The sequence below is a fragment of the Apteryx mantelli genome, chromosome 1, assembly GCF_036417845.1.
Source record: "Apteryx mantelli isolate bAptMan1 chromosome 1, bAptMan1.hap1, whole genome shotgun sequence".
Taxonomy (NCBI): domain Eukaryota; kingdom Metazoa; phylum Chordata; class Aves; order Apterygiformes; family Apterygidae; genus Apteryx; species Apteryx mantelli.
Genome location: NC_089978.1, coordinates 84,004,657 through 84,026,975, shown reverse-complemented (window position 1 = coordinate 84,026,975; position 22,319 = coordinate 84,004,657). Strand labels below are relative to the sequence as shown.

The 22,319-nt window shown below is 38.8% G+C and overlaps 1 protein-coding gene across 1 annotated transcript in view; it reads right to left on the bottom strand.

The window, feature by feature from the left end:
* The window catches only part of FRMPD4 (FERM and PDZ domain containing 4), a 319,255-nt gene that overhangs the window by 72,743 nt on the left and 224,193 nt on the right, over positions 1-22,319 (bottom strand). Inside the window, exon 3 of the mRNA XM_067289727.1 lies at positions 1,198-1,358. Coding sequence (XP_067145828.1) covers positions 1,198-1,358 — 161 coding nt within the window. The remainder of the gene's footprint in view (positions 1-1,197; positions 1,359-22,319) is intronic.

Here is a 22,319-nt window from a genome sequence, read left to right as displayed (position 1 = left end):
CTGTTCCTTTCCTCTGTTTCGTTTGGAAACTACTTCACTCACAAATCCAGCATAAACGGATACAGATCCATGTAGAAGAATGTTGTCCTGAACACATCTTTCCTCCTGTTTGTTTGGAATAGATATAAACACCTTTCCCAAACAGAACTTTAACATAAGGCTACATTAATAATGCTAACCTGGGAGAAAAGAACTGCGTGAATCTAGTTCAAATATTAGTTACAACACTCACTTCATCTGGAAGCAATACAAACATAATCAATGCACACACGTGGGTAAATGACATCAGAATTTTACACAGTCAATTTTGGCTCTCCTCTGCTCTCTATGGGGGCTCTATAGAACATATTGAATAGGAGCAAAGTCAAAGTCCTGTCCTTAGCTCCAAGGCAATTTTACGTAACATCTGAGCTTTCAAGCATAAAGAGCAAGAGCCCACTATTCAGGAGACTGAACATTCCCAGGTCTGGTACCCCATAAACTCAAACCTCACTAATTTTCACTACAAATAAGAAGTTTAGGACTATTTTGAACTGGCTTTTTCTAATACAGATATACAGAAGTATACATTCAAGAAGAATCAACATCACCACCCTCTTTTTCAAAAAAAGTTAGAACCCAAATCTCCTCATGGGAACCTGATGATAAAAAGAATGACGAATACATATGTTTTAATCTCACAGCTTAATACATCCCCTGAAAACACTGATTTCAATGGCAATGAAGGTGGCATCAAACCAATGTAAAACATAACAGGGAGAAAAACTTCTTTCCCTGAATGAAGTGGGTGATTTTTTTTCAGTCAAACAACAGAAATGGCTCAGAGCAATAAGCTAAAACTCGCTTTTTGTTAACAAATTTATATAAAATTCAAAAATGAGTGCAAGCTGGGAAACTGCTCTGCAATACAAGACTTAAAATCCTACCTGGTGTTCATGATTACCTTGTCTGCCTGAATATTTTAACAGTACTCAAATTTACAACTATATTTGATCTCAGTAGGTTAAGTCCTCAGTCAATATATGTACAGAATTATTTTTAATACTCACAAATAAATTCACTGTCTTTGAAGAAAATAGAAGTCATTATAATTTTCTAGTAATATGACTACACCTATTCTCTCATTTGGCAATCCAGCCAGTATTTGACACTAAGAAGTGCCAAGACTGCTTTTGGGGTCAGGTGGAGAAAACATACCTGGTGTTACTGAGCGTACAACAACCGGCTTTTCACTACCAGCCACAAAACCAAATCCTAGCACTGGATCCCTCCTCATTTCCACTTTCCGAGGGGTTGGAGGGGTGATTTGGCAGCTCTCTAATCGAGGATCTTCAAATGTGGCTGATTGTGTCATGTGACTGTGAAAAAAAAAAGATGAAAAAAGGAAAAAAATCATTAAAACATGATTTTGTGGTATCTACTCAAGCCAAGCAATTTCTGCTATGATATGAGATGAATATCTGAAATGTTCTCACTGTAAGAACTAATGAAACCAAATTAATAATTTTCAATTAGATTTTCTTATGCATAACATGATACTGCTGTTGACAGATCTTAAATACTAATCAATACGATTAACCTAAAAAGATGTCCCTCTTTGACAGTATACCTTTAATCATACTCCATATATGAAAGAATAATAACCTAGAAATAAAGGCTTTGTCACCTGTGCTTAAATCTTTCATCCTTCATTTGTTGAAAGGGAAAAATAATAAGTGACCTACTCTTTATGTAAAACATTACAATTAGGTTCTATCAACCTTTTCAAGAAGAGAGAACATATACTTAAATTTGTTTTTCTAAAATAATAAGCAAGTTTCAGAGCAGAGTCCTCTCAAACTGACTGAAAACACAGGTAACAGCTCTTTATCTCTTTATCTTTTTATTTTATTTACCTCTAAATCATAGATAACCATATGTTTCTAACCAACCAAATGGGAAGTTCAAAACAGAGGGCACTTAAACACAAAGAATCAAAAGAACCAGTATCCCTGTCTGCTTTGATGATACTGCTTGAGTAAACTATCCGAAGTTCCCCCAAACTTCAGTCCAGCGCAAAAAAGATATTAAAAAAAATTCTTTATTAGAAATGACTAAAATACAGTACTTTCAGCCACAGTGTCATGATTAAGATACCTTTTTGCACCTAGAAGACAGAATTCTCATGACTGGAAGGAAAGATCTTGATTTTTCAAGCAGAAAAGAAAACCGAAGAGATCCAATATGACTTATCTGTGAAAGAGGTGATGGTTTAAAAGCACAGAGACTCCTAAATTACTGTTAATAAACACTGAAATGTGATCAACGCTGTATGCATACCGAACAGTTCACTGCTCAGCACAGGAATATGCCTCATATTTGCCACTCCGTGACCTGGAGTTCCCTGCTCAGTCACTGCTACCAGTTCCCAGGGCTGCTTGCACAGACAATCTTTCATGCCCTTCAGAATGCCATTCCCTGATCCCACGTGCTTCAGGAAACCTCGGAAGACCTTCGTAGCTCAGCACAAGCCAGGCCTCACGACCGCTGGCCTCCTCTGCCTGGCTGCTGGGGGCAGACGCCTTCAGGGAGCTGACAAGCTTGCACGCTTACAGGCAGGCAACAGGCACAGCTCAGCACGGCATGGAGACTGTGGCTCACTGCATCAAGCCACTGCTGTCTCGACGGAGCACGAATGGCATTTGTTGAAAGCTGCCTGGCCAAGAGTTAGCTCTTCTTTATATTCAAGAGACGTAAATTTGCAGGTGTTGAACAAAATCCGGCTCTCGTTGGATAAATGCAGTGGGAGCGTAGTTCTAGCCCTGTCACCAGTGAGAGTGCGGGCTCCTGCCCTGAGAAAGGTGACAACCAGACACCCAAACTAAGAAAGCCATGAAGACATCAGAGAGACAGATATCCCCACAGCAGTAAGCAGTATCGTCAGTTTGAAAGTTGGTCTCCCCATAAATAACTGTAATAATCTGAGAATCATGTAATGTTCTTTATCACTGAAATCCTTACACGGGATATAACATGTCATAATATGGCACTTAGCAGTCATGCCAGGGTGCAGAGTCATTGCTCTCATCTCTAGCCCCTTTTCCATCTGCAATTCCCCTAAGAACTCCAGACAAACGGTCCATAAAGCAAGAGGCATCATTCAGAGATTTGTTTTCAGCATCAATAGCATGCAAAAGCTTCTCTAATCTTTCCCCAACACATACATGTTGGGCACGACATGAACTTCCATTCTCTCCATGGACTGCTTTTATTATTTATCCACAAAACAGCCACAGAATCTCAGTAAACTCTCAGCATGAGTTCATTCCTGTGGTTGGATTTTTCTAGGGTTTTTCTTCAAAGAAACTCTGTCCCTATCACTAGATTCAGTCTGCTTAACAGTAACAATCCTGTATTTTTATGCATATGATCAGAGATAGCTGAAGCTACTTCCTTACAAAAATAGGAGAGACAGAAAATATCTCTGTGCTGTCCTAGGATTTGCATTAGGTGGAGTCAGCAAAGAAATTCCATTTTCTTTTACTATGTAAAGCATCACATATGACAATTCCCTCTTCCCTGCCTTCTGCTCCTACAGTTTTTGTCAGCTAATTTTAGATCATTTTCTATTATGTTCATTCAAAAGAACTGTTAGAAAATCCAGAGAGTTTTACACAGTATCTTCACCAAATCTATTTTCAGACCTCTCAGCCCTTTCCTCTTTCCCTCGCCTTCCCCAGAAACTCCTATTGCAATTTGGGCTTCTAGATATTCAAGTATTTTGTCTTTAAAAATGGAACACTTTCTGAGGTGTTACTGGTATTTCAAAAACTATCTATTTAAACTCGTGAACTTTGCTTTGGTAGAGAAGACAAGGCTCTGCATTTGTCATCTCTTTTAGTTAGCAGCCTTGCCAAACTTCCTACAAAGTTAAAATGTTCTGTTTAATCATTTCCTTCTAACAGCTGTTTCCATTTTTGTAACTAGGGCACTATAAGCTGAGGCTGTCTCCAAAGAAGAAATGCAGTATTTACGAGCACCTTGCAAATATTGCTTGAGCCTTTGAGGACTACCTTCCTGCCATTGCATATTGTCCCTCTTCAAGCCACTTGTTTAGTCTGGATCGAAGACTAAATCAGAGAGAGAGAAAAAAAAAAAAAAAAAGACCCCCCCAACCCTGTCAACAGCTATAATTCAGATAACAAATTCTAAGAAGAGACCTAAGATTTGCTTAAAATAGCAGCTCTGCTAGTAGATGCCTTGCTCCAACCACTGTATCATCTTGTACTGAGACTCTGCAGTAGCGGCAGCAGCAGTATCAGTTATTCAAAGCCTAAATAAGGAACAGTCCATCACGATTCTGAGTGACACAGCAGGTTTTATTGATTTTTTAAGGTTATCCACCCACAGATACATCACCTAAAAAGGCTTTGCATCTTTCACTTCCACAGATTTCTGCATCGCATATTCTTGTATCACTCAGTATGTTGGAACCGTAGCCAGATGTATTTCAAGAGAGCAACAAGATATATGAATATGACCCCAGAAGAGATGAGATGAATACTCTCAAAGCTTGCTGTGATAGTCGGCTGACAGACCCTTTTCCTCCTGTGGATAGTTCATTATTGAGATGTCAGCTGTAGCACCATAGTTGAAGACTAATTTGAGCTTTGCATTAACAGGAGATATTTGATCTCTACCTTACCAGTGGAAAACATTAACTCCTGAAATAAAGAATTAATTTTCTAAGAATTCTAAAATAGAATCAAGTAATCTTGGACTTGCAATTATTTCAAAACAGGCACCCCAGGGAATCTTATACAACATATCAGAGGTTTGTTTTAAACAGTAGAAGATCTTAAAAGAATAACTCCAACACTGCAAACTTCCCGTTTGTTTCAAACACAGTAAGAATGTGTTTAGATTGTGCTGTGACTAGATCATACCTAAAGATTTATTTCAGTAAAGGAAAAAAGGAAGAAAAAGAAAAAGGCTGGGATGAACTGTTCTTCCCACACACAAACACAAACTGCCCTTAGATCACCTTTTCAAAAGAGCTCCTTATTTCCTACCATTTTCAATGACTGAGATGAGTCCCTACTTTGGAAGAATCTATCTTCTCTGATGTACTCTTACTGTGAATGGTGGGAGACAGCTGCCATTATTCAAGCGAGTAATTTTTAGAGAATTTCTTGAACAGCACCAACCTCTTCCAACAGATGAACTACCAGCTATGGAAAATCATAGCAAAAGTGTAATTCAAAGTACTTTTGCTCAAACACTTTCCGTGGCAGCTATTCCATGCAACAGAGAGGGCAAGAGTGAAAATGAGAGAGAAGGCATTGGAGTGTGTGTGTACCTACACACAGAACAGGACGGAGGCGTAGCAAGGTCAAATAAAATTGGTAAGCACACTCATCTACAAATGGGCCTACAGTGAGTGAAAGAGGAAGAAAATTAGGAAAGAGGAATTGGGAAACACTGATCAGCTGATCCAAAGTAGCCAGCAACTGCAAACACAATTCAGCTGCCCATGACACTGTGTGGAGCCTAACCTTACAAATGCATAACTGAATTCATGCTCAGAAAAGTCTGAGGTATTGTTTAAAGCTAGCATTTTGAATCTTCAGATGATTAGCTATCACTTAGCAATGTTTTCTTTGAAAATCTTCTTAATGTTTTTCTCATTACAAATTATACACTGTATAACCTAAGGAATATCTAAACACAGACTGCAAACAAAATGATGGCTTGATTTAATAATGTATATTAGTAATTAAAAGCAAAGCATCTTAGCACAATGCTTTTTCAACCTTTGGATTTTAGTTCATCATTCCCTGACACTTGGGGATTAGTGAGCTAATTCTAAGAGGTTTGTACATGGCAGCTAAGAAAAGTCCATCCTCATCAGGCAGAAATTTGTTATGCAGGAGTTTGCATTTCCAAAGTAAAATGTTTATGGGTCTAACTATTGCAAGAGACTGAAAACCACTGCATGAATAGAGTGACACTGATTATCATAAACATTATTTTGGAAATATCTAGCAAAGGCATCCAAACAACTTCAGCTCCATTCTGCAATAACATCCAAAAAAGGAACAGAATAGATGGCCCCTCAAGGTAAGTTTAATACAGCTCCATGTCCACAAGCACTAAAATATCTTAACCATAATCACATGGTTGTTGCATCATATCATCAGAGTGTGGAGACAGGCTGCATTTTGGTGTTTCATTTTGCATTTCCATATTGCAACTTTTTCAATTACTTCAAAGGTTAACACCAGCTCTGAATTTTGGTTGGTTTATAATACTTAGCTTTGAAATAGTTACTATATCTGTGCTGTACACATTGATTTAACTAAAAAATATTCTCTATTTTGAATTGAGATTATGTTTGAGTTCATGGCAGGTGTAATCTTGGTCAATAATGGAGAAGAGAGTTTGTGGAAATGTCAAACCACTCATGGACTAAATGAGTGGAAGTTGGCTAGGAGGATGGAGATAAGGACTTTTCTGATAGAAAGAATTAATTCATAAGCAACAAAAACACTTCAAATTGTTGAGCACTAGCTGTTAAAATCCTGTCTCATTAATTAGGAGGTGGAGGTTCTGTTTTGTTGATTGCAGCTGTGACTTTCAAAAAGACCTATGGAAGTCAAGGGCACCACACAAACACTCACTTGCAAGTGTCCATCCGGATCACTAACACCACAAGGCTCTGCCCATCCTGCCCTAGAAACTGCATTTTGGGTTCATACTCTATTCAAAGCTTCAGGTTGTGTGCTCAAAATTTCCTTTCCAACTGGGAACTTGTAGGAGTTATTACAGCAACAAAAGAAAGTAGATTTGATTCTCGCTCCACCACTTGTCTCTGGGAATTAGCTGCAAGTAAAATGGCCTGAGACTTGAGACAATATTATGGGAACTGATAACAGCATGAGGGTATTTTATGGTCTTTCCCATGATAACCTGGAAGGACTATCACAACAAGAATGACAGTTAAAAAGAATACCTAATACATAAGCTCTCCACATGATGGTAACTTGTGATATTTATTTTTACTAGTAGCTAAACATGAAAAATAATCCCCCTTCCTCAAGCTCCCGGCACCCCTCAACTATACCTGAAGTTAATTTATTTTCTCCCAGAAATCCCAGATTTATTAAGAACTAGGACAGGTGTCAAAATCATGCATCGACTGTATCTGTCTTCTACTTGGAAATGACATTTTAGAAACCAAGTGCCCAAATAGTTATTGCATTGTTAAGTAAAACTGCTGCTCCTATAGAGAATTTGGTGCCTTGACAAACTCTTTATATGCTCTGTTTTGCAGCAAACTGGATAGTCGCTCACAGCTGGAGAGTTCATTTTACACATATTCCACAGACAAAAGTTTTATTTCCAGCTGCTCAGAAAGGAGTTAACTTTTAACCCTTCAACAAAACAACCTATTCCCTATATTGCCACTGTATATGTATGCGTGTACATATGTTCAGAAGTCAGTATCACAGGTACAAAATATAACTGGAAGGTATTATCAGATTTTTTTTTCTTTCTAGGACTGTTCTTCTGTGCCAGTGTCAATTCTATTTTTTCATAAGCTTCTTCAGTAGTTAACTTCTCTAAAGTCAGGTCATTTTATAGCACCCTAGAAAATGCAGGCATATGCCATCTGGATGAACATATGGTAAAAATGTAATTAGAAAGAAAAAGGTTTGCTGGTTTCAAAAGAAGTTGGTGACAGCTTTTTGATAAAATTGGATAGAGGGAAATCTGACACATAAAAAATTTCAAAAAACACCCCTCTTCCACTGCCAGGCATGATGTGCAACCTAAAGCAAGGCAAAGTGAAGTAAAACCATAGTGAAAAACTGACATGAATACAAATTTAAGAGGGATAAAAAGATTCGTTCTCGGCTTCAGGCAGGCACTGTGAAAAATATACTTAAGAATAAATTTTGCAGTGACAGGTAGCACTCTCATCCTGAGGTTTTACATGTACAATATGTGAATACTTCTGCTCAGACATGTACTACATATGAATGGTATACACTGGGAAGAAATCAAACTTCCCTACCTGAATCCCACAAAGACATGGAAATAAGCCTTAGGCCCCAGCTATGGATTAGCAGTTGCTTGAGTTCTGCATCCAAAAATTGCCAGAGAGGCTTTCTTTTATTTTTCTTCTCTCAGGATGGCCACAGACATTTCTAGAGCTCTATTCACAATGAATTTTGAGTTTCCTGCCTGCTGTATTGTGATGGGGCTTTTGGGACATGAGCCAAATAGCAGAAATTACACAGAAACATCTCAGAGAAAATTGGCCATGGCAAAGAAATGGACACAGAGGATAGGAAGGTAAAATATGAAAGAACCCTGAAGAGAGGAGTTATGAATATCAGAAGATGAGGTATAGCACACAAAAGAGGATTCCATTTTTCTCCAATGGAAAAAAAAAGGGGGGGGGGGGGAGGTTTCAGCATTTGAGTACCTTAACAAAAATCTCAGACTAGAATCTTTCACACAGGAAGAAAATAAGGGGGGGGGGGGGAGAAATGAAACGAAAAGAGAAAAGAAGAAAAGAAAAGAAAAGAAAAGAAAAGAAAAGAAAAGAAAAGAAAAGAAAAGAAAAGAAAAGAAAAGAAAAGAAAAGAAAAGAAAAGAGAAAAGAGAAAAGAGAAAAGAGAAGCAAAGCTCCCAAAGCACTGGCCACCTAACTGCTGGAAATGTCTACTGCTCAAGTAGAGCATGATGCCAGCCTCTGCTTTCCTTGCTACCTGAAATACCCAACCAGCACCTCTACGCTGACTGTGTCTGAACTGCCCCTGTATGCAGATAGTATCGACTGTATTCTGACAGCCCCTGGTGGTGTGGTTATGCTGCTATGCACCGCACTGAATGCAATTTCTACGTCCCATTTTTCTCCTGGCATCCCACTCACACCTGTGCGGCTTCACTGGCTTCAGGGCCCCTCTCTGTGGGCTTGATCAGGTTTTCATACATGAAAGAAGTTCACAAATTATTCTTATATAGTAGACCGCGTGGCTGTATTAGGCTACTGAGCCAAATGCATCTCATTAGCAGTTCCAGGGCAACCCCTGTGCTGGGAGCTACGTGGGCACAGGTATTCCCACTGTGGGAGGGAACGAGGCAGCAGAAACAACCAGGGCTAAGGTCACCTGGTTACACCACTAAGGCCCAACCAGCTCAGCCTTGCCTTTTCCTGGAAGAGAGACTTAGGACCCCACCAAGGCACTGGCGTTTCCTCCCTGAATGCAGCCCTTCAGCTCCTTGGCTCTCACGTATGTTTTGTGCTTGTGCTCTCACGTATGGCATGTGCTTGTGGCATGGCGCCAGGAGGAATGATGTTTGGCCCCCTGCTTGGTCTAGGTCCTTCAAGAAGGAAATTTGTGCTAGTTGTTTTTGTCAGGAATCAGAATTACTGGCACTCCTCCAAGGTAGCAGTTTCTCACACTTACTGGCGTAAGACTGAAGTACACCTTGTTTTTCCACAAAAGACATTTCTGTTTATGTGATCTGAGCAGTTCTGTTCAGAGTAGTAAACTACGTTAAGTCCTTCAAAAATGAGCTGAAATGTAGCCTCTCATTATCTCCTATACATGCACCAATAAACCCTGTTGCAACTGAAGACACAGCAAGGGAAAAAGGGAGAAGATGTACTGAACTGCAAATACACAATAAATTAATTTGGGTTGAAAGTGTCCGCTGAAAAATGGAATGAACAATTCCTATTTGTTCTGCTTTTGACAGGTTTCATTCCAACTAGATCAACAGTAATTTGTCTGCTCCTGTCTAGCCTAGCTGCGCAGCAAACAGAACAGACCTTCACTGAGGCCCGCGAGCATTTCTCACTCGGTGAGGAAAAGGAACTGCTATGTCCAACCTGATGTGAATAATTTGTCTAACTGAAAGGTTTAAAAAGGAAAGGGGAAGGAGAAATAGATTTAAAATAGATTTTAATGTGCTGATTAGATTATGAAAGCTGACCAAAAAATCTGGTCTGGTGAAACTGATGAAATTAGACTTGTTCTGACATGCACATGTCAATCTTGGTAAACACTAAGTGAGGATACCCTGGTAACATGATAAAAAGATAGAATCCAGATTTAAATGTGCCCATTTTAACACTTTGGTACAGTTGGGCTTAGCATGAACAGCTGAAATACCAAAGCACCTGCTTCACCACCTCTGTATCTGCATAGTTCCTGTTAGCATACACCCATGCAGGAGGGAAAGCAACATAAAAGGATGGCAGTACAGGAATAAATAATGATCCACACAAACAACCCTCTGAAAGCAGAAATGCATTAATTAATTTTCTAGCTAGTTATTTAAACATCTAAAAAAAGAAAGAAAGGAGAAGATGCACCACGCTGCTCTAAACCTATTCCATCCTTCCAAAGACCTTGCGAAGAGATGATCTCTTCAGATATTGAAAGATTCAAGTCATTGGAATAAAAGGGAGCAGAAAAGTCCCAAGCCAAGGGACCCTGCAGGTAGTGACCATCTGAAGCCTTCTTTTCTATTAACCACTGGTCACAGCTATGACAATATCACCTGGAGCAAAGACTGGCAGCAGCTCAATACAGTTATGAGTGTACCAAAACAAGCCCTTACAACAGAAACAAAAGCCATTGTTTATCCTTTGAATTAATCTTTCTCATTCCGTCAGAAAGGCAGTTGATGAGCAAGTCTTGGAAAGGGCTCTGAATTATCTACTTATTTCCTTCCTTTTCACAGTTTACATTGGAGTGCTCCTGAACCAAAGCCAGCCCTTTTGGTGGTTCCACATACACTGATTATTTCACCCATTGCTTCTTCAGCAAAATGTGGCATTTCTCAGGTGAAAATAGCAACATAAGAGTTAGTTCCATTTGTAGACAGGAGGTGGGTACTCAATACTCATCCACAACCATGTATTTTAAAAGTTCAGGGATATAAACCATTCTATCACTCTGACAGGTACAGCTCTTCGCACTCAGAAATGGGTTGAAGACTTGACTCAGTTAGGAATGTGAGTAACAATAAGGCCCATATAGAGAAGCAGTCTGTGTGACAGTACAATAAGCTGTCTCCAGTTTCACATGCAGGGTATGAATTCTTTTCCCTGGAGACTCAGGTGCAGAGAAGCTTAGACAGACATGGTGTTTTTATAAAGAAATCCTACTACTGAACTGGAGTAAAGAGTGAAGAAAAGAACTTTTCATCCTTTGGCTACCAAACAGAAGTGAACTTGTGTGAAGTAAAAGGGTTCTACAAACAACCACGGCAGACAGAATAAATTTTAAAGATTTTTATAATAACTCACAGAACCCTCAAATCAAATCTTTGTGTTCTTTAACTATGTTTTTAATGTTGAGGCTTCAAGTCCTCTGGTTCTGTAAGTATTCTGGAGAAGGCCTACAGGACGGGGGCGGGGGGGAAGAGGAATGATCTCTTTCCTTCCCCTTTCTTCTAACAACATACAAATAGAGAGAATTACTCTTCTTGACTGCTAATTTGGTAGTGTGCCATTATGACTCCTCAGCAAATGCAAAATGAGAAAGAGAACTTAATTGAAATAATCTTGAATGACAGATTGCACTGATGGGAGGTGAGGCTGCCAGATAGAGCTGTCATGTGAAAATTAAACTTGCGATATAGAAAGGAAAAAGATGAGGTATGTTTGATCCTTTCTTCCCTGACAGATTATCCCCCATACTTCAACACAACACAGCTGAATGATTTTCCTGAGTCTACTTTTTCATTTCAAAGTGGCTAACCTTTCTAAAGGACAGCACTCCGAGTAACCACATGATATTTTCTATTCCTTAAAATTAGGGGTGTTGGTGATCATATTTCAATTTCATTACATCTAAGATGCTCTCACTAATGCCTGTGAAAAATTTTTATTTACCTATCTGTAAGAACAAATGCCCAACTAATAATCCATTAAATCTGACAGTATCTATGTAAATACCATTACAGATATTATATATAATAAAGATCAGGCTACTGATGTACCTCTTACAAAATATATAGTCTCTTTTCATTCATAACTTGCAGGCAAGCTTCTTCAAAAAGTAAGGGAGTTAAAAGGCAAATATCAGGCATTTCAAAATAGATCCCTTGGGACAGGTAGGTTAAACTGGATTGACAGCTGCTTCAGGGAAGCCTATTCAGACAGAAAATCCCTAATTACAGGTAAAGAAAAAGGTCAACCACATGTCATTTACACCGACCTCAAATAAATAAAAAAATTAAAAAGAAAATGATAATGGCACTTGCAGTCATGAAAATCAGGACATCAAATCCCCCTATTTATCTCCAGCAGTTTAAAATCATTGTAAATAAAAAGAAATCGGGCATTGCACAGTGAAAACTCTTTATAAAGCAGGTAAACTAAAGGCACCAAAATAAGAGTTTGGACATTATGGAACGAAGGTCATCGGTTTTGGTGAAATGCTCTTATTTGAAAGCAGAATGCAAGGGAAAGAAAATACTACAATAAGGGACTCAAAAAGGAGAAGGGTGTATATCTAGGTGAAGTCAGGATCCTTTTGTCCCAGGAAACTCTGAAAACAGTGGCTGAATAGATACAACAGAATAACAAACACCTGACCACAAAATCCCACACGTAAAACACAAGAATTTATTGAGCCAGTGAAGTATCAGTCAATGTCTAACCTAACTTTAATAATATTACTCATATACCTAACATATATTATTGATATATTATTTATTATGTCATCTGCCAATACTGCCAAACTTTTTGTTTACTTCAGCAATTCATTTCTAACTGTTCCTAACAACAATCATAATTTTTAGGTGAAGTTCCTGTTAAGTTTAACACAGTGGGACTGTCTTCTCTTCCTACAGAGAATACACCTTTACCTCTTCTAGAAGAAAAACAGAAAGGAACAGGCACAGTAAGCTGTATAACTCTTGTCTACACAGTAACAATTGCAGACCAATACCTCATCTGCAGAGCAAAATGGTAAAACCAGAAAAGAAAGGTGTTTCAAGACATTTCAGTATATATATCCTTTGTTAGTACTGCATGCTCCTTGTCTACTGTTCTTCACCTATCATAAAGATTTTATACATTTTTAACGACAAACTTACCACGTGGAAAAAAATGTAAAAAATGACTGAATTACAGAGGAATGAATCTTATTCTGCAATATATCCAGCACACTTTACTTAGTTCATGATTTTTTCTTTTCCCTATTGTAGATAATGCAGACTGAAGTTTTAGAAGGTTTCTAAATAAGCATTTAATTTTGATGAGACAGACATATGAAGATTTTAATACAGCATTTTTGCATTTTAACAAGAGCACATAAAACTCAAGTTTAATTATCGTCATATTATAATTGGCACAGTCTTATGAAAAAGGCAGTCTTTGCACATGTAACAAACATTTAACAAAGAACGTAAGACAGTTAAGTCGCATAAATACGCTAAATGTCAGAACTTCCCATAATTAATTCTACTGATAGATGACTAACTTCTACAAGCCTCACCTTTGAACTCTGATCAACATCTTAAAGGACATTTACAAAAATAATGCACAGTTCTGCAAAGTGTTGAGAACTCGCACTTCCTTTTAATCTCAGCTGAAGCCACCAGAAAACCCTGTCTGTGTCTCAGCCTCATCAGGCCTGATATGAACATAAATACAGAGGACAACTAAAACCCTGACACCTGCAGTGGTTCCAGTGCTCTAAAAAAATCAGGCCTTCCTACAGATCAGTAAGAGCTTATCACAAACATCTGTCGCATTTGTATTTTGCAGTTAATTCCAAGCCTATGCCAGTCCTCACTTTTGAGTTCAGAGGAATTTTACAGATTGCTTTTTTTTACTGAAGTGACATATATTTCACTCTCTTTTTGAGTTTAAAAGCTGTTAAACTCTGCAATGCCCAATCCCATGAAAAATCTCATTAAAATTTCTTTAAAATTTCAGAACTGAAACTGTCCAAAAATATTTTGGAAGATTTATTGTGTGATGAAAAACAACAACAGTGCACTTCTAACATTAAATACAGTGCTGAAACTAAGACTTTCAGCACTTAAAGATAACCAAGCACAATTAAAGCAAAACTTTGGCCACTGAAGGGTGAAACCCTAAATTTTTGAAATATTTTCATTTCTCATGCATCTTTTCAAGGTTAAAAAACAGTGATAGATTTGAGCCATCTGAAATGGATACAAATTGGTCTGGCTTGTACGCATCAGGTATCTTCAAGGCTCACAATGTGCTGGGGTTCAGGGTTAAAAGGCAGTCAGGCTCTTCTGCAGCTCTACTACGCTCATCAAGTCTTTTTTTTGCAAAAACACAAAATAGGAAAAAATAAGAGCGCAGAATTTCATACTTGCTTAAGCATCACCTGTGACATGATTTGACTACCTAGCAGTAGCTAAATTTAGGTCAATACTATCCCCCCCATTAAGCAGCAGTCATTATCATCAGGATAAATCAATTTCACAGGAAACGTTCCAGTGAAGATGTCCTCAATTTACTATGTCTCAATTAAACAGGATATTCTATAATAACATTTTATAGTTATATTGCACTTCTTGGTCCAAAGCACTTTAATTTTCACATAGCATCACTGAACCATAGTGTCCGTTGAAACCTAAGGCAGAAGTTGAATTGTGTGGCATAGCACGTGAATGAAAAGAGAGGAATCTCTGTGTAATTATATCAGTTAAACCCTCGACACTTACAAAATATATCGTGGCCCCACTTTAACATTCACATGAAGCACACTGAACTTCGGTTTTAAATGCCCCTATAAAAGTAAATGTAAAGAGCATTTTCATCAAGGAATGATAAACTGAGCCAAACCTGCCTATTTAGGTTTGAGCCTGCTGCTCCAGGGGGGACCGGAGGCCTTTATTTTCATTTACTTGGACTTATAAACTCAACTGATGTCAGAGCAGTCTAACCTGCTTCAGCTAAAAGGAGAGTCAGGCCCTGGGTATTTCCAAGAAGCTGTTTAAATCACACTTTGCCAGAAGAGTTGGTTTATGCCTGCAGGCTCTAACAGGCATTACATGAAAACGTTCGTGGGACCAGCTGCCAGCTAAAGAGGAGAGCTGACTCCAGCCCTGGACCGCATCCAGCGTGTCCGGAGCTCAGTTGCCAGCGTCAGGGGTTAACCCCTTTGCACCACCACGCACTTCAACTTGCCACGAGTGCGGCCAGCCCTTGCCGCTTGGCTTCGGCCTTTTCCCAAGCACCAGCCACTGGCCAACAGCCTCTGGGACAAAACTGACTTCACGGTGCTCACCTGTTTCTTGAGCTTTGGTATATTAAAAACAACCAGCTCAGCAACAAGGAGAGGGGAAAAAAAAAACCCAACCCTTATGGTCCCAATCATACAAAGAATTGTTACAAGAAAAAGCTACAGAGTAATGACCAAATGCCATCTGTTCAAGGAAGCGATACTGCAAGGCAGGTCCGCAAATCTGTGTGTTGAGGAAAGCACATTTTTACACTCATCCCCCCTTCTACAAATACAAAAATAATATCTTTGCTGCTGTCACCAGAAATTATGTACTTCTTGGTCAGGCTGTATCTTACAAAGTGAAAGCAGGAAATCACTTTCTGGACATTTAGTCCACCAATTTTTAATAGAAAAAAAAGGGGTCAGCGTATGTAGGAAGCATATATTCCTCAAAAGAAAATAATCCCTTCACACCTTTAGTTACTCAGACAACCAACCTTTATATTTTCAGATCACATAAAGTCTCGTCTATAAATGGAACCAATTTTCATCATTTAATTATATAACATTTTTATTTAACAAAATATGCAAATCAAATTGTTATTATTCCAGAAATGAAGAACTCAGATTAATTAGAAAAGTTTTATCCAGTTTTCACAAGGAGTTTAACTTCAAAAACTGATTACTCACATTTGGGGGTGGGAGTAAAAATAACATCTGTCACATCTGGAAATACAATTACTCTAATTTCTGTTTTGAAACATTACACACAATTTCACGGACTCATACGTACTCACACTCAGTTTAAAACAACCGGAACTAAAAAAGGCAAGCTTACTTTATTATTTTCTAAAATGAATCAGAACATCTGGCAAGACAAAATGACAAGTCTTCTCCAATGATGGATAACTATTCTACTCACTGTTACATCCACATCTCCATAAACATCAGGAACTGATGTTGAAAACCTTTAACATCTTCAATCAGATTCACATCCTTGTAGGACATGGCTTACAATACATCCTTTGGTGTGGAAAAGTAAGATCTCCTAAAGGGCCAGTGATTCAGAGGACATTATGTTTTGCTATAGGACAAGTAACAAAAGATTACCTATAGTTTAGAAGAAGTCCCAATCAAGTTTCTGCACCCACATTCTGTAAAATTGTTTATACTATATTGCCAGTTTTAGAAAATGTATTTCTATCTCCTAATTTTGCTATGATTCAAATACATAAAACATTAAAAAAAAACAGAAAAATTGCAACTGCAGCACAAATATAAAATATTCTGCAATTCAGCTTTCCATTACATCTCTTCAATGATACGTCTCCTGTTCTCCTAAGACAAAAGGATAAGGAAAAGAAACCATTTTTAAATAACCAACACCATAAAACTTTCTCTTTAAAATACAGATAGTTGCCTGGCAACTATTCAGAGTACTCAGTTGAGAAAGAAGAATCCCATCCTCAAAACAAGCCAATACACTAGCACAGTCTTGGAAAAAAAAAAAAGAAAACCCAAGTACCAAACTACCGGCCATATATGAAGATTGTTAGGAGAGAGAAATCCACGGAACTCGGGGACAGAAAGTCTGAGGTGACTTTTCTCACAGTCATACCATGCAACAGGAGGAGGTAGGGGAAGGCAAGGAGAGCTGGTGAAGTGTGAAACAACAAGGAAGCCACACAGCAGCAAAATCCTCAAGCCCTCTTAATTGTGTACAGCATGGGAAAAGCATTGCTACTGCCAAAAGCAAATTCACACTCAAACTTCTGGACTAATAGGGAACACTCCATGCTATACTCATGACATTAGAGTCTCAGTGCAGCCAAAATTACAAGGAAAACTTTCTTGTGGCTTCCGTAACCTCCTTTCAGCATGTTCCCAGAGATCGCCAATGAACAACTTGTTCTTCTACGACCAGAATGCTTTCTTACAGCTTAGTACAAACATCAATCAGTATTTAATTCCTTTCTGAGTCTACTGGCAGTCTGACTTACAGCAACACCTGAATGAAACTCAGCCCAAGGAAGACAAAGGTGGTGTTTGTGGGAAACAGAAAAGCATTTGGAGGCCTTGGCAACCTGTATTATCTATCTCTCCACCCATCAAATATTCCTGTCTTCAGTTTGTTAAATCAACCCATTCCCAGCATTCCCCATGCTCCTGGTCAAACTCAAAGGGTGCTTCTGTTCAGCTACAGTGTAGGTGAGGCCCTGCAAATTCATCACAACAAGACTGAAATAACTTCTTAGTTTGAAGGGCTCTGATTATTCCAGCACACAAAAGCCCAGGTACAAACGTGCATAGCCATTAGGATGCTCTCTTCTCACGACTACCATGGTTGCTCTCCACAGGAATTCTTTTACAGTAGAGCTCAAATCCTCGGAGGAAAACCCAGCACTAATCCAACCCTAAAGTTGCATACAACACATTGCCAGATGAAACAAAAACGAGCACAAATTGAATGTCTTCGGGAAGAATAAAACTTGTTTCTTCCTCTTGCATTTCCTCACAGCTGCAACGAAAAGCAATCAGAAGAAGGAGATGATGAAGGCAAAGGAAAGGCTGAGCAGGAATAGTGGCAAAAGTGAACCCTGCATGCAGAAGAGCATAGAGGGGAATGTGTGACTTGCTCTTCAAGAAGAAAGGGGTATATTAAAGTCTTGATGTAAAGGCCCACTGATATTACTTTAAAATAAAACTGACATTACTTTAAAAGCCATACTTTTTGAGTAGTAGAGTCAAAGCAACTGCATGACTCAGACAAGGAAGAGACCCTGTTACTTACTGAGAGGTAACTAAGTTAGTTCAATATTAACTGTTTATGTGTCTTTTCAGTATAAACTAAATCAATCACCACTAAAAAATCCAGCTCAATTACATATGTTTCAGGACATGAATGTCCATATGAATCTTCCCTGGTCAGAACTCTTTCAGTTCCTTTATTGACAGCTTTAACACAATGAACATGTTAGATATCAAGAACATTTGTGATTGCTTTGCAAAGTTAGCCTTACTTGGGATTCATTGGTGATTTCTCAAAGCAACTCAGTAAGTATGAACAGTTTATCATTGTAAACTTTGGATTTGCATCCCCATTTTTCACAGCTCTTGTAAAATCAAGGCTGTAATATAGCTTCAATGCCAAATAGCTGGGCAGAAACCTGCATTTTATATGTCGTTGGGGTCAAATCAATCCCTTAGACTGAAACAATGTGGCATGACCAACTGGGGAAAAAAATGCACATCTAGACCCCCTACTGGTGCTTGCCTGCTTGGCCTTTGTATGTACTTTCCCTTCTGCTCCTTCAGGCAAGACTACACTTCCAGTGTAATACTTTAGTGAAATTAAAATTAGTCATGCTGGAAATATTTAATTTGCTTTCTAAGTCATGATTTAAATTCTCTTTTACTGGAAGTTGGGGGGAAGAGAGAAAGGGAGGTTTGGAACAACTAATCCATTCCAACAGTGAAAGACCGGTATAATGACTTGATCAGGCTCTTGGAGTTACAAAATATGGAGTGTTTGGGATTCAGAGCAGGCAACTCTCTGCAGCAAAATTAGCTATTCATCTCCATTCTTCTGTATATAAATGAGCAAACAAGTTACAGCCAAACTGTCTGTCTGCATGGTCTGCTTAATAATTCTGAATGCAGGACTATCCAGTGCACAGACACCCAGAATTAATGTTGAAAATATCCTGGCAGTCAGTTATTGCTACTGATAAATATTAAATTGGATGAGAGAATGTACCATAAAAACTGGGAAACTAAAAAAAATAAATAAGTAAAATAGCTGGGTTTTGAGCCAGAAAGACATGTCCTTTAAAAGATAAAAGCAGAACTCATCAACAGGTATAGATATGGAAATAGCTAACAATTGATCAGAAAAAACTTCAAAGCAGGTGATTCTACAGAGCAAAGACATTCATCATATACATCAGAACTCATTAATAAAAATTATATTCAAATTATTGTAGCATATCTATGATGCTGGTGGTTGAGCACAAAGCAACATGGGCAGCATTTACTAAATCTCTTGCGCAAAAAGCTCTATCTGGGTTTCTTGTATCCTATTAATCTTGCTAATAGTACACTTTTTGCTTGGAATGGACAGAGACAAGGTTTTATACAGTTCTTTGTTTCTCCTAATTTTGGACTAGCTTCTGAAAGCTCAACTGAGGTACAAGTTTCTGTGCTAAAAAAGTGAAATCATGGACAACTGACCTGACCTCAAAAAAGAAAATGACCTAGATCCCAAATTACGTAGAGCCTTAGAAGAATATAGAAAAGATTTTCATTTCCTGGGATATCCACAAATGCCACAAACAGCAAACAGAAATCCAAAATGCTGCTCTCGTAATCACCTCTTCCCTACACACTTCCACATATCTCAATTACACCATGTTCAGATAGACTGTATTGCTGTGGTCCTGCAGGAGGCAACAAACTCACACTGATGAGTTCAGAGCACCATGCCAATGTTTTATTCCCTCTTTCCAGAAGAGGGCTTGATAGCCAGCTCCCCTCAGGGCTGCCTTACTCAGTTTTGAGGCCTGGGCACCATGCACAAAACACAGTGTCCTCTGAGGTCAAACAGCGAGTCTGATATGGCTGTTATTTGATGTTCTTGGCTTCAGCAGCAAGCTCTCTGAGTCCTTTCAAATTAGGGCTCAGAACCTATTCCACAGAAGCTGGGGCCTCAAGTGGTGTGGAAGCACATCGGGCTGTGAGGAAGCTAGAAGACCACTTCTGACTTGCCTGTGTCTTCTACCAGCGGAAACTGCAAACCTCTGAAATGATTTTCATGTCTGTGTGACTATAGACCATCAAAATGAGCCCTTATTTCAGTGAGCCCCACAAGCAAATCTGCACTGTGCCAGTGACAACTGCAGAACACGACTCTAGTGTGTGGGCTCATCCCGGAGGAAGCATGGGGGAAACCCGACCCAAGAACGACAGCCAGTGCTTAATGCACTGCTGGAGAGTGCTCAGATCCTTGTGAAGAAACCTCTTTACAGCTGCTCTATAAAGAATGACTTTGCCTGTAACAAATATATCACCCTCTAACCAAGTTGTAGGTATGCTGGAAGGCACGCTGCTTTAAAACACGGTTTTAAGTACCTTTTTATTTAGGCAGGAGTAGTATCTTTTGTTAGAGAACTGCAGCAACTGAAAAAAACCAAGATGCTTCTGGGCACAAAAATTAATTTGACTACCAATTTGCCTAATAACATGTTGTTAGTAGAGCAGTTTATATAGCTGGAAAAACAGGCAAATTTTTAACCTGAAGATCTTGTTGCCCAAAAGCTTGCTTGTTTTTTTCAAAACTACCTCTGTCGCCCCAGTGAAAGATACTACCTCTACTAAAAAGCACTGCCTTCCTTATATTCCTACACCTGTCACAGTTAGAGAAAAACTAGTAGTACAAATTTATTCACTGTTTCTCAGAAAGGGCCTTTCTGACACATAATTTTTAATTCCTGGATAGCGTATAGGCTTATCGTGCCTTATCTTAAATCAGATTAAATTCAACCATAAATATCTGAATATATCAGCTGGAGAGTATTGCCTGGCTGCTCTACTCAGCAAATCAGCTACTGATCATGATAAATCAGACATGAGACATAGATGAAACATATGTGCTTCTACAAGCCTTTTTCTTTCTCAACCTGGGGTGTTACAAATGGTTTGGTTACATCCACATACACAATGTAGAAAATGCCACAGCCTTGCTCCTGGGGAATAGAAAAATCAAAAGCAGAGAGCCCTAGCTTGGCTCTCCTCTTCAACGCAATCGGTATGAAACCAGAAGGCACTTCAGGTAACTGCGAATGGTAACTAGTAATTTCAGAGTAAAATTTCTTGCACATGCTTATTGAAAACATAGAATAACTGATCATGAGACTAAATACAGACATAAACGTGTCTGCATCCCTTAGAGAAATTTCTAAGGTCTTCTAGGCAACTTTTAAGGAATAATTCATTATACCAATAAGGTGCCAAGCAAAACACAATGGCACATAAATCAACCTTGAGAACAAACCCATTCATTGTCTCGCTCTCCCATTCAGATGATAAATCTTTCCTTTAAGTATATCTGCCCCTATCAGCACTGTTGTTCTTACCTGCCAAAACCTGCCACTGACACATCTTTGCAGATGGCTACAGTGGCTATGTGCTGCTATGCAATGTGTAACCAATATAAAATCTTGACCAGCTTGGTGATAACATCACACGTTGTACATTTTGCAAGATTGAATGATGCCACAGTGCATCTTTTCAGTTTTACACAGCGTGTGTTTAAAGTATCCTTTATCAAGCCTTGAAAGAAAAGGACTCCTAATAACCCCCACCTCCCTGTTATGTATTTCCAGATAATATGCAAGCAATATTGGCCTGAGAACATTTCTGTCACTATGGCAATACTAATAAAATACTTAAGCCAGAGGCTGTTCTCTGGCACTGAAAGCAAGCAGCACAGAACGGCCTGTGCCAGTATTATTACTGCACAGTAATTCTCACAGTAGTTATCTCTTAACCTCCACAACAGAAGGGGCCACACCCAAAAGCCTTGTGGGGGCAGACCACAGCTCATGTTAAATCCCAACCCATGGCCAGGAGTTATTTGGGAAAGTGTTAAATGGCACATGCAAAAGCATGCCAAGGACCATTCTAACAATTCAGCTGTATCACCCCATCGTGTTCTAGTCACTGGAAACATCGCCTGGTGCTATTTAATTTACAGTGGCTTCCAACTCAAATGTGTCTAAAACAATATGACCTTGTTGCGAAAGACTATAATAGCCTTAATGCAAATTAATGATAATAGCAATAAAAACTTTGATAACAGAAGTAAAAGCTTTGGGGTTCGAAGTCTATCATCATCCCATATATCATTCTATGCACAACACTATTAGAAATACCATCTGTAGAAAGACCTGTGTAGTACTCGGCCCTTCAAGTACCTTTGACAAGAGTCAAGCCATTTCTGATCAAAATACAACCACAGTCATGGGCTATTAAGCACACCTGCTGCATAGGAAGCCTCATATTAAGAGACTGCTGGAGGACAGGGAGGTATACGAGGGAAGTTTCCAT